This window comes from Hyla sarda, chromosome 1, assembly GCF_029499605.1.
Source record: "Hyla sarda isolate aHylSar1 chromosome 1, aHylSar1.hap1, whole genome shotgun sequence".
Classification (NCBI taxonomy): Eukaryota; Metazoa; Chordata; class Amphibia; order Anura; family Hylidae; genus Hyla; species Hyla sarda.
Window position 1 is genome coordinate 208944795 of NC_079189.1, and position 13076 is coordinate 208957870.

General features: G+C 41.6%; 1 protein-coding gene across 10 annotated transcripts in view; it reads left to right on the forward strand.

Annotated features, from left to right (window-relative positions):
- Positions 1–13076, forward strand: part of ANKRD17 (ankyrin repeat domain 17) — a 142279-nt gene that overhangs the window by 98184 nt on the left and 31019 nt on the right. For 8 of the 10 annotated variants that reach the window (XM_056567863.1, XM_056567858.1, XM_056567887.1 and 5 more), the window contains 5 exons: positions 1189–1337; positions 3505–3616; positions 3900–4045; positions 4875–5017; positions 9762–9975. In XM_056567863.1, the coding sequence (XP_056423838.1) occupies positions 1189–1337; positions 3505–3616; positions 3900–4045; positions 4875–5017; positions 9762–9975 (764 nt within the window). The remainder of the gene's footprint in view (positions 1–1188; positions 1338–3504; positions 3617–3899; positions 4046–4874; positions 5018–9761; positions 9976–13076) is intronic. The other 2 variants (XM_056567876.1, XM_056567910.1) reach the window with 1 other exon arrangement.

Consider the following 13076-nt stretch of genomic DNA (forward strand, 5'->3'; position numbering starts at 1 on the left):
TGCCGAGTGTAGTGAACATGCTAGTTATGCATGGCTGCATTTGATGTTGCAAACTGCTCAATTTAGAATGCATTAAAGGGGGGACTCCGGCTCTAAGACATCTTATCCCCTATCAGGCCAAACCCCCTCCCATAGACTTGCATTGCGGGGGGCGGAGTCATGACATCACGATACTCCGGCCCTGTAGTTGTGACCCGGCAGGCCCGAGGCTGCAGCGCTACATGCAGCTCCCAGAGGTGGGTGCTGCCTGCGAGATAGCGGTGGGACCCCCGCGATCCGACATCTTATCCCCTTGCCTTTTGGATAGGGGATAAAATGTCTTAGGGCTGAAGTACCAATTTAATATACGTACCACAGTTAGCGGCCTCTGGTTTTACTGTAGTTACGAAGTATGTTAAAAGGAGCTTACAGTGCACCAAATGAACAACTTATGAAGCTTATGAACTAGCAGTTAGGATATGTTGGGGACCATGCAACAGTGCGGTGTTTGAAGAGCCTATCATCTTATTTTATGGTCCAACGTTTTCCAGGGTGAACATCACCAAATTATGTTGAGGAGTCTTGAAGAATTGGGTTATCAAAATGCTTTGCCTTGGCAGTCCAACAGTCGACACTACAAGTCAGTAGGGTGCAATGGATCTGGCAGAGTGTTGTAGTTTGTAACATAACTTGGAGCCCCAATGCAGATGTAAACAGGGCCTTAAGATGGTGTCCAGGGAGGTAACATTTTGTTTTTAATTTATGGATGAGTTATATTTATTAATAGTATAAAAAGTTATGAATGTCTACCCTCACCCCCTGCAGTTGTCTTATTGGGTCCTCTATGCTCCTGCTCTTCACCCCCAACAATTCCTGTGTTTGGTTGTCTTTGCAGGGATTGTCAGCAATTGTCTTTGCAGGGGCAGTTTCTGCTGGGACAATTCTTCATGGAGAATGGGGGGGCATTAGAACAGTCACAGCGGCCGAGGGTAGATAACAATGACTATTTTATCATGCTCCCAGCCATATGTAAAACATTTTGTCCCTGGGCAACCCCTTTAATGCCGAGGCAGTAAATATAGAGATTCACTTTTTGAGCACCTATTTCATTGGAAAAATTTCACATCAGAAGCAGTTTTTTATTTTTTAATGCAATCAGGTGCTTTATTCTTTTCTAGCACTACTAAGTTTAGATATTTTATTCAACAGCAGTGAGTGGAAGAACTTCTGAAATCTCAAACACTCCTACCCACAGCATTGCAACTTCCATGTCCCAACCTCAGACTCCAACTCCAAGTCCCATTATATCTCCTTCAGCCATGCTACCAATCTACCCTTCCATAGATATTGATGCACAGGTAAGATATGTAAAAAGCTAATTCTATTGTGAGATAACATGTATGTGCATGTGTATATAAGAAGGTAGAGCAGCATTCAGAAAATAGACACAATAGTTTTCCTTCAAGGTCAGAGGTTAAAGGGGTATTCCAGGCAAAAACTTTTTTTTACATAACTGGCTCCGAAAAGTTAAACAGATTTGTAAATTACTTCTATTAAAAAATCTTAATCCTTCCAATAGTTATTAGCTTCTGAAGTTTTTCTGTCTAACTGCTCAATGATGATGTCATGTCCCGGGAGCTGTACATGATGGGAAAATATCCCCATAGGAGCTGCACTGCTCCTGGGACGTGAGTCATCAGAAAGCAGTTAGACAGAAAACAGCAACTCAACTTCAGAAGCTAATAACTATTGGAAGGATTAAGATTTTTTGATAGAAGTAATTCACAAATCTGTTTAACTTTCCGGAGCCAGTTGATATGTAAAAAAAAGTTTTGGCCTGGAATACCCCTTTAATATACAGTGTGTGTGCGTGCATGTATGCGTATATAGATATATATTATGAAAACAATCTTTAAAGTAAGATATATATACCGTATATACTCGAGTATAAGCCGACCCGAGTATAAGCCGAGACCCCTAATTTCAACCCAAAATCCCAGGAAAAGTTATTGACTCGAGTATAAGCCTAGGGTGGGAAATACCTCATCCCCCCCTGTCATCATCCAGACCCGTCATTAACATCCTCATCATCATCCCCTTGTCATCATCCCACACATCCCCCCTTCATCATCCCCTTGTCATCATCCCACACATCCCCTTATCCCACACATCCCCCCTTCATCATCCCCTTGTCATCATCCCACACATCCCCTTATCATCCCACACATCCCCCCTTCATCATCCCCTTGTCATCATCCCACACATCCCCTTATCATCCCACACATCCCCCCTTCATTATCCCCTTGTAATCATCCCACACCCCCCCCCTTCATCATCCCCACCCCCCTTCATCATCCCCACACCCCCCCCCCCCCCCCCCTTCATCATCCTCTTCTCATCATTCGCCCTCAGTGGTCTTCAACCTGCGGACCTACAGAGGTTTCAAAACTACAACTCCCAGCAAGCCCGGGCAGCCATCGGCTGTCCGGGCTTGCTGGGAGTTGTAGTTTTGAAACCTCCGGAGGTCCGCAGGTTGAAGACCACTGCGGCCTTCAACATGCGGACCTCCAGAGGTTTCAAAACTACAACTCCCAGCAAGCCCGGGCAGCCATCGGCTGTCCGGGCTTGCTGGGAGTTGTAGTTTTGAAACCTCCGGAGGTCCGCAGGTTGAAGACCACTGCGGCCTTCAACATCATCCAGCCCCCTCTCACCCCCTTTAGTTCTGAGTACTCACCTCCGCTCGGCGCTGGTCCGGTCCTGCAGGGCTGTCCGGTAAGGAGGTGGTCCGGTGAGGAGGTGGTCCGGGCTGCTATCTTCACCGGGGGCGCCTCTTCTCCGCGCTTCCGGCCCGGAATAGAGCCGTTGCCTAGACAACGACGCATCTGCGTCGTTGTCAAGGCAACGTGACTATTCTGAGGCCGGGCCCGAAGCGCTTAGAAGAGGCCTCCCCGGTGAAGATAGCAGCCCGGACCACCTCCTCACCGGACCACCTCCTTACCGGACAGCCCTGCAGGACCGGACCAGCGCCGAGCGGAGGTGAGTACTCAGAACTAAAGGGGGTGAGAGGGGGCTGGATGATGTTGAAGGCCGCAGTGGTCTTCAACCTGCGGACCTCCGGAGGTTTCAAAACTACAACTCCCAGCAAGCCCGGACAGCCGATGGCTGCCCGGGCTTGCTGGGAGTTGTAGTTTTGAAACCTCTGGAGGTCCGCAGGTTGAAGACCACTGCGGGTGGGGGAGTTCACTCGAGTATAAGCCGAGGGGGGTGTTTTCAGCACGAAAAATCGTGCTGAAAAACTCGGCTTATACTCGAGTATATACGGTATATAATTTTTTTTTTGTTCTTTTGTACAAAAACAGATACAATGATAGAGAAATGTAAAGATCCCCTTCCCAACAAAACTGCTGTTCTTCAAATGCATGCAGACACACTAGGACTCTATATAATGTTTGGTTCCCCTATAGACATGATTTTTTTAATTTTTTTTGTGTCCTTATTGCAATGGTTCTTTTTTTTTTGTAACAGACTGAAAGTAATCATGATACCGCTTTAACGCTTGCTTGTGCTGGTGGACATGAAGAGCTTGTGCAGACTCTTCTGGAAAGAGGAGCAAACATTGAGCACAGAGATAAAAAAGGTAAAAGCATTTTTCTTATTATAACAGTGAACGTTCTCTCTTCCCCCCCAGCTTGAAAGTGATATAAATTGTTGGTGTGAGAACCACTTTTCTGCTTTCAAACATGTGAATGGATCCTGTCAAAAGAAAGCAAGAAAGCTTTGCTAAATAATATAAGGTTTTTTGGGATGTGTGTAAATTTTGTATTTCTGCATAGAAGCTTTATGGAAGTGTGAATGCAGCCTAAAGAAGTCTGCATTTGTTTTGCAATCTATTTTTGTAACTCATTACATTTTTTTTCCAGGTTTTACACCACTTATCTTGGCAGCAACCGCTGGTCATGTTGGTGTAGTTGAAATTTTGCTTGACAATGGTGCTGATATAGAAGCTCAGTCTGAAAGGACCAAAGACACACCGTTATCATTGGCCTGCTCTGGTGGCAGACAAGAGGTATCAATGGCGTTTTTAATTTGGTTTAATAGTGTACAGAATACTGATGTTCTGCCAAGCTATGTGTCTGTCTTTAACTGCTTTTTTTTTCTTATTCATGGACACCCCAAATACTTTTCAGTAATTTAAATTTTCTCCCTAAGTATCAAATAGTGACCACCCTTCACCACCTATGTACACACTAAATTTAGGGCTGCCACACTATTAGGGCTTTACATTTAACCCTTGCTTAAATTTAGCAAAGAAATGTTAAGTATACACAATGAGGGTTATTTAAATAGCTAGCACATCTACAGGCTTTGTTTTCTACATATATTTTTGCCAAGTGTTTGTGTTTACGCAGTCTTTTGAGTGAGAACTAGCTCTGGTAGATGATGAGGACCCCAAAAGTGTCAGCAACAGAGAAACACTAACACACGGTGCACCTGTATACTTTCTTTGTAGCAAAAGTATGTGTGTGTGGGCAGTCAGTAGCTGCTCTCTTCTTGTGCCAGTGTCTACAGGAGCCCGCTTAAAGCACACCTGGGCTTTCCACAAGAGAGGCTATTTTTCCCTGAGATTTTCTACATATAAAGGAATCTAAAGTCCATTCATACTCTTGCCTTGTTTCTACAATAAATGATTACAAAGTCAGTTTCTAGTCTGTTTGTGAGGAGCTAGTGAGTAAATGTATTGTGTGACCGTCATGTGAAACATGTTGGAAAGACTGTTAATTTGACAGAATTTCAACATCCAGTAAATTATTTGAAAATGTGACTTTATTTAAACTTAAAATAAAAAATAAAATTACAATTGTTATATTTATTTATTTATTGTGCTTTGTATAAAGGTTGTTGAGCTGCTGTTGGCTCGTGGAGCAAATAAGGAACATAGAAATGTTTCAGACTACACCCCTCTAAGCTTGGCTGCTTCTGGTGGTTATGTCAACATCATCAAAATCTTATTGAATGCTGGTGCTGAAATCAACTCTAGGTACGTGCCCAATTTTCTTGTCATTAAGTTGGATTTAACCCCTTAAGGGCCAGGGGTTTTTCCGTTTTTGCACTTTCATTTTTTCCTCCTTACCTTTAAAAAATCATAACTCTTTCAATTTTGCACCTAAAAATCCATATTATGGCTTATTTTTTGCGCCACCAATTCTACTTTGTAATGACATAAGTCATTTTACCCCAAAATCTACGTCTAAATTGAAAAAAAATAATAATTGTGCGACAAAATAGAAGAGAACTCAATTTTGTAACTTTTGGGGGCTCCCGTTTCTACGCAGTACATTTTTCGGTAAAAATTACACCTTATCTTCTATAGGTCCATAAGATTAAAACGATACCCTAATTATATAGGTTTGATTATATATAGTAATATACATTGGTTAAAGAGTTGTATATTTTGGTTAAAAAATGCTGTCCCTGCAGCTATTGCCTGTGTCTCTCTGTGCGGAGACCAAATACAGGAAGTGTGGGTGGGACAAGTAGGGCTCTGTGCAGGCTCCTGGCTTGTAAATCAGCCTGCTGTATGACCCAGGGGCGTGTCATAGAGCCTCAGTGTACAGAGCCCTGCTTGTCCTCAGCGCGCAGAGCCCCCTGCTTGTCCACCCACACTTCCTGTATTTGGTCTCCTCACAGAGAAATACAGGCAATAGCTGCAGGGACAAGAATATACACATTTTTTAACCAATGTATATTACAAGTATACATATTAGTTTTTGTTAATGGTGGGTACACTTTTTAATTCATTTTCCATTTTAACACATTGATTTGTTTTCACACTTTACTGCTGTCCTCCCTGAAACTATGGCCCTTCAAATTTACCTACAAAAATGACAGCTCCTATCATGCCCTGACAGCTGAAGGCTGATGAACGTTGTAGATCTCTGATAATTGGAAATTCACAGCTTAGGGGACACTGCTTTCCTGTAACTTAAGAGGTTTTCCTTCGAAGGCTTATCCTTAGAATAGGTTGTCCGTTTTAGATGGCTTGTGCAGATCTCAGTCCTGTTACACTGGTTGATAAGCTATTTAACCCCTTAACGACAATGGAAGTAAATGTACGTCATGGTGCGGTGGTATTTAGCGCACCATTACGTACATTTAAGCTTCGGACATGACTCGAGCACTGGACCAGTGCTCGCATCATGCACGGCAAGTAGCCAGGGACCGCCAGTAATGGCTGACATTAACCCCTCAGATGCCATGGTCACTACAGATCACGTCATCTGCGGCAGTGCGGTTGGTAATGTAGATGATCGGATTGCCCGCAGCGCTGCCTCTGGGATTAGATCATCAAGCATGGTGGCTGGAGGTCCCCTCACCTGCCTTCGGCCATCTCCAGGGGTCTTCTGGTCTGAGATTGACCAGAGCAGAAGATAGCTGATAATACAGATCAGTGCTATGCCCTATGCATAGCACTGAACAGTATTAGCGATCAAGTGATTGCTATAAATAGTCCCCTATGAGGCCATAAAAAGTGCGTAAAAAAAAGTTTAAAAAAAATTGAAAAATCCCCCCAATAAAAATGCAAATTGTCCCATTTTTACCCCTAAAAAGTGTAAAAAATAAAAAAAATTGCTGCTTTTTTGTCACATCATGTTCCAAAATGTTTTTAATCAAAATTTTAATACACGCAAATGTGGTATCAATAAAAAGTACAGATCACGGCGCAAAAAAAATGAGCCCTCATTTTGACTATGGAAAAATAAACTTATAGGTCGTCAAATTAGAGGGATTTTAAATGTACTAATTTGTCAGAATCGGCTACGCCCGCTGGAGGTACAGTCGAACAGGGTCCTAGAATCCGTGGTTACGAAAAAGGAGTCTGCAGGTATTATTTCTTGGTTATACGGTGAATTGTTAAGCTTCTACCATGAGCGTTTCCCCTTGACTGTCCACGCTAAGTGGGAGAGAGATCTTGGTGGGTTGAGTGACAACGAATGGTCTATAGTGCTTTCTCTTACCCCGTCTTTGTCTTTGTCGGAGTCTAATAGACTATCACAATTATTCTTTTTGCATAGGGTGTACAAAACCCCACTGTTCCTACATAACATTGGTGTTCGGTCTGACTCTTCTTGCCCCAGGTGTGGTGAGTTGGAGGCTCAGTTATTACATATGATGTGGGCTTGCCCTGTCTTACATGCATATTGGAATGATGTGATACGACTTATTGAGACTATTTACGGGGTAAAGTTGAATAAAACACCTAAGGTTTGCTTACTTGGTCTTATTGGTTGCGATCAGGAACCCTCCATGAGAGAAGTGGGAATTTTACGCATGTTATATCAGGCCAGGAAACTTATAGCGCAGTTCTGGATCAGACCGTCCCCTCCGGGAGTAGCTGATCTTGTCAAAAGAATAACGCAAATAGTGCGCTTGGAGAAAGGGATATATATTAAGCGTAAGGTTGAAAGGAAGTTTGATGGTATCTGGGGTAACCTGGGTAAACCACTTTGACTAACCCCGCATCATATCACGGCGGGCCCAGCGTCATAGTGAAGCCGGGACCCGCCGCTAATAGCGCGCAGCGCTGATCGCGTCGCCACGCGCTATTAACCCTTTAGCCGCGCGCTCAGAGCTGAGCCATGCGGCTAAAACTGAAAGTAAAAGTTGACGGTTAACTCAGTGGGCTGTTCGGGATAGCCGCAGCGAAATCGCGGCATCCCGAACAGCTTACAGGACAGCAGGAGGGTCCCTACCTGCCTCCTCGCTGTCCGATCGCCGAATGACTGCTCAGTGCCTGAGATCCAGGTATGAGCAGTCAAGCGGCAGAATCATCGATCACTGGTTTCCTATGAGAAACCAGTGATCAATGATAAAGATCAGTGTGCGCAGTGTTATAGCTCCCTATGGGACCTATAACACTGCAAAAAAAAGTGAATGAATATCATTTAACCCCTCCCCTATTAAAAGTTTGAATCACCCCCCCCCCCCCCCTTTTCCCATAAAAAAAACGCAGTGTAAATAAAAATAAATATATATGGTATCACCGCGTGCGGAAATGTCCGAATTATAAAAATATATCGTTAATTAAACCGCTCGGTCAATGCCGTACGCGCAAAAAAAATTCCAAAGTCCAAAATAGTGCATTTTTTGTCACTTTTTATATCATTTAAAAATGAATAAAAAGTGATCAATAAGTCCGATCAATGCAAAAATTGTACCGTTAAAAACTTCAGATCACGGCACAAAAAATGAGCCCTCATACCGCCCCATACCTGGAAAAATAAAAAAGTTATAGGGGTCAGAAGATGACAATTTTAAACGTATTAATTTTCCTGCATGTAGTTATGATTTTTTTTCAGAAGTACGACAAAATCTTACCTATATAAGTAGGGTATCATTTTAATCGTATGGACCTACAGAATAAAGATAAGGTTTCATTTTTACCGAAAAATTTACTACGTAGAAACGGAAGCCCCCAAAATTTACAAAACGACGTTTTTTTTTTTCAATTTTGTCGCACAATGATTTTTTTTTCCATTTCACCGTAGATTTTTGGGCAAAATGACTGACGTCATTACAAAGTAGAATTGGTGGCGCAAAATATAAGCAATCATATGGATTTTTAGGTGCAAAATTGAGTTATGATTTTTTAAAGGCAAGGAGCAAAAAACGAAAATGCATAAACGCAAAAAACCCCGGTCCTTAAGGGGTTAAAGAGGCTTCTTAAATTTGACAACAGTTCTATACAAATAGTATGTGGTCTGCAAGTGCAAACAGACTTGCAGATAAGGAAAATGCAGGAAAGATATAAATGGAGAAATACAGACCTGGTCACACATCTACATCTTACACAAAGTTCCAGTGCTTCTCAGCAGATATATATCTAAAATTAACAGATTTGCATATATGCTATGATCATAATGTGCAAGCCTACTAGCAACATCATGTCCACCTGTGTGTAGCGGGTCCTTAACATAAAATGGCGTGGCGTTGAGTGGCGACCACCACCATAACACCAATGCGCATAGGGGGAATGACCCAGGGGTAGAGCAGCCCTAATGCTGCCTTACCTAGCCCGTGGCTCTGGGCCGCACCAACCCACAGACAGTGCCACTGGTCACTGCACAGCTACACACCAGTCCACCCATTTGGCACAGTCCTTTTTAGGAGGCTGCATAAGGGAGTCATCCTAGCACTCTCCCAGCCCTCTGACTGGTAGCGACTGGTAGGTTTTTACTCTAGTGTGGTGCTTTGTGGCCACTGTTGTTGCATTAGTGCTTTGTTTGTGGAATGACGTGGGCCACAGCCAGGGGCTTGGTCAGGCAACAGTGGAACTGCCTGGCCACTGAGTCATTCCCCCTGTGGGCTTGATGTTGCCGCCTAGCGCTACACCAGTTTTATTTCAGTGTCCCACTCTTATCAGGAGGCCTTGACATGGCGAGTGGGATTGCATATTTTGATCAAAACATACACAAACAACCTGTTCGTTTTTGAAATTATGCTAAGAAGCAATTACATCATTGTACAAGTTGTGGATGTGCGGCCATGTTCTGTTTCTCAATTTTTTTTAAAACATTGGAAAGGACTACAGTTCTCAAATAGTACAGGACTGCCGAGGGGCTGACCCCTCAAGTCTAGGCCATCAGTTGTTAAAGGCTAGACTCCTTTTTAAGGTCACATTAAGAAAATGTTAATGTCAAGCTATTTGAATTCATTTTGTGATTAAACTAGCACTATATAGTAAGCAAGAAATTACACTTTTTTTTTTTTTTTTCTCCCTGCAGAACTGGTAGCAAGTTGGGAATATCTCCCTTGATGTTGGCAGCCATGAACGGGCACACTGCTGCTGTTAAATTGCTCTTGGATATGGGTTCAGACATTAATGCACAGATAGAAACCAATCGAAATACAGCACTTACACTCGCCTGCTTTCAAGGAAGAACTGACGTGGTTAGCTTGCTGCTTGACAGGAAAGCCAATGTGGAGCATCGAGCAAAGGTAAATGACTATTAGTAGGGATTTTGCTTGACTTTAAAACACAAAAAGTCATTCCACATAGTTTATACCTGAACAAAAATGCTGCTGCTTAAAATAACCTTCTATTTTTATATATATATATATATATAATATAATTTATTTGTGTGTATATAATATATATAAAAAATGAAAGCCAGTGCCATAGTATGAAAAAGTGAAAAATTTATTCCATCAAAAAAAAATTTGAAAAGAGCAGCGACGTTTTGTTCCCCTCCAGGATCGCTGCTCTTTTCACTTTTTTTTTTTTTTTTTTAAATGGAATACATTTTTCACTTTTTCATACTATGGAGTGCTGCACGGGCTTTCATTTTTATTGATTTGAAGGAATTGGTGGACTTGGTTCTTTTTCAGTAGCCTGCACCCACAATTTTGCACACATTTTTGCCTTGAGTGCTGTTGCATTTTTTTCTCTGGTCATCCCATTGAAAAACTGCATATTCATCATCTCAGACAGATGTTGTGCACGGAGTTGTGCACAAAAGTTAGTACCCTTGAAGAATTGGTATTTTTTCATATGAACCATTTATAACCACTTAACGACCACAGACGTAAATGTTTGTCCTGGTTTGGCAGTACTTCACGCACCAGGACGTACATTTACGTCCTGTGTGACCGCGAGCATCGGAGCGGTGCTCGCATCATACACGGCAGGTTCTGGCTGTAATCGGCAGCCGGGGACCCGCCGGTAATGGCGACATCCGTCATTGCAATGCGCATGTAAAAATAGATGATCGGATTGCCCTCAGCGCTGCCGCGGCAATCTGATCATCTGCCTCCATCCGTCTACCGGCATCTCCTGCTCTGGTCTGAGATCGAGCAGACCAGAGCAGGATATAGCTGATAATACTGATAAGTGCTAAGTCTAATGCATAGCACTGAACAGTACTAGCAATCAAATGATTGCTATAGATAGTCCCCTATGGGAACATAAAAAGTGTTAAAAAAAAATAAAAAAAAACATTGAAAAATGTAAAAATAAAAAGTGAAAAATCCCCTCCCCCAATAAAAATGAAAATTGTCAGTTTTTCCCATTTTACCCCCAAAAAGCGTAAACTTTTCTTTATAAACATATTTGGTATCGCCGCGTGCGTAAATGTCCGATCTATCAAAATATGTTAATGATCCCGTACGGTGAATGGCGTAAACGTAAAAAAAAAAAATATTTAAAAATGCTGATTTTTTTGTCACATTTTATTCCCCAAAAAATGTATAAAAAATTATCTAAACGTTTTATATATGCAAATGTGGTATTGATAAAAAAGTACAGATGACGGCGCAAAAAATGAGCCCTCATACCGCCCTATATACGGAAAAATGATAGTTATAGGTGGTCAAAATAGGGATGTTTTAGATTACTGATTTTGTACAAAAAGTTTGATTTATTTTTATTTTTTTTTAAAGGGGTACAAAAATATAAAAGTATCTAGCCATGGGTATCATTTTAATCGTATTGACCCACAGAATAAAGAACACATGTCATTTTTACCATAAATTGTACAGTGTGAAAACAAAACCCTCCAAAATGTGGAAATTTGTGGTTTTCATTTAAATTTCCTCCCTAAAAAATTTTGGTTTGGTTTGCCGTACATTTTATGGTAAAATGAGAGGTTTCATTACAAAGTACAATTGGTGACGCAAAAAAAAAGCCCTTATATGGGTCTGTAGATGGAAATATAAGAGTTATGGATTTTAGAAGGAGAGGAGGAAAAAACAAAAATACAAAAATAAAATTGGCCTGGTCCTTAAGGTCAAAATGGGCTTGGTCCTTAAGGGGTTAAAGAAAGCATCAGTGAGCAGGCAAAACATGTTTGTTTTTCATAGGATTCATACTCAACTGTATGTTATAACAGAATGGCATAAACCTAAAACATAACATGGCAACAAATACAATAAAAAATTCAATGGCTTTGTCAAAAAAGCCTGAATCCCCTTTTGTTCTTAATACTGTGTATTGACCCTTAAGCATCAATGCCAGCATGCAGTCTTTTAGAATAGTTGTCTGAGGCCCTGAATTCTTGCAGGTGGTATAGCTGCCCATTCGCCTTGGCAAAATGCCTCCAGGTCATACAGAGTGATGGGTCATCTTGCATGTACTGCATGGGTGACCTCTCCTCAGAGTATCTCAATGATGATATTAAGGTCAGGAGACTGGTGTTTTCAGCTGTAACCACTTGAGTAAACTTGGTCTTGTATTTAGGGTCATTGTTGTACTGAAAAGTTCACGAGTGTCCCATGCACAGCTTCTATGCAGAAGAATACAAATTGTCTGCCAGCATTTTCTGATAATAGGCTTCATTCATTTTGCCATACATTTTTACAGGATTCCCTATGCCTTTTAGAGCACACACTCAAATACACCAGTGAGTTACCACCTTTCTTCAGTGTGTGGATGGTATTCTTTGTGCTATAGGCCTTGTTGACCTCTCTCCAAATAAAGCTTGTGCCCATAAATCTCTATTTTAGAGGCATGTTGAGGTAGTGTTGAGCATATTGTATTTCTTTTTTGTCATAGTAAAACTTTAAATACCTTTTTTTCCCCTGTGGTCAGTCATATTTTGTGTAAGCAAATGTTCCCTGAGAAATAATTTAGATAACTTTTGTACCATTTGGCCACATCAGCGTCAAGCTCTGTTCGATGCTCTCCCTCATAGACTCAGTTCAGGGCCCCACCGGGTGAAGGGGTTCCCTTGACTTTGAATGGGTTTGTTGTTTTGCAGGAGGGGAGCAGAGAAAAAACAGACCTGCAGTATTTTTCCCCCAGTCATGTCCCGTCATTTGGAATGGCTCGGCATACAGAGCTTCCCTGAGCACTGTGCGCTGAGCCATTATGTGCACTTTGCCTTAGCTAAACTTGCTCTTATGTTTTATCAACTGACACCCTTTCCGGAAAAGTTTTATATTTTTATTAAACTTTTTTTTTTTTTTTTTTACTGTTCTGGCATTGAGACAGCATGTCCTTGACAAGTATTTTTTTTTTATTTTATTTTTTTTTATTGACCTGCTTCTTCCATTCTCTACCAGTTAAATATTTAAAGCATCAGCTACTTGGGTATCTCAAACAG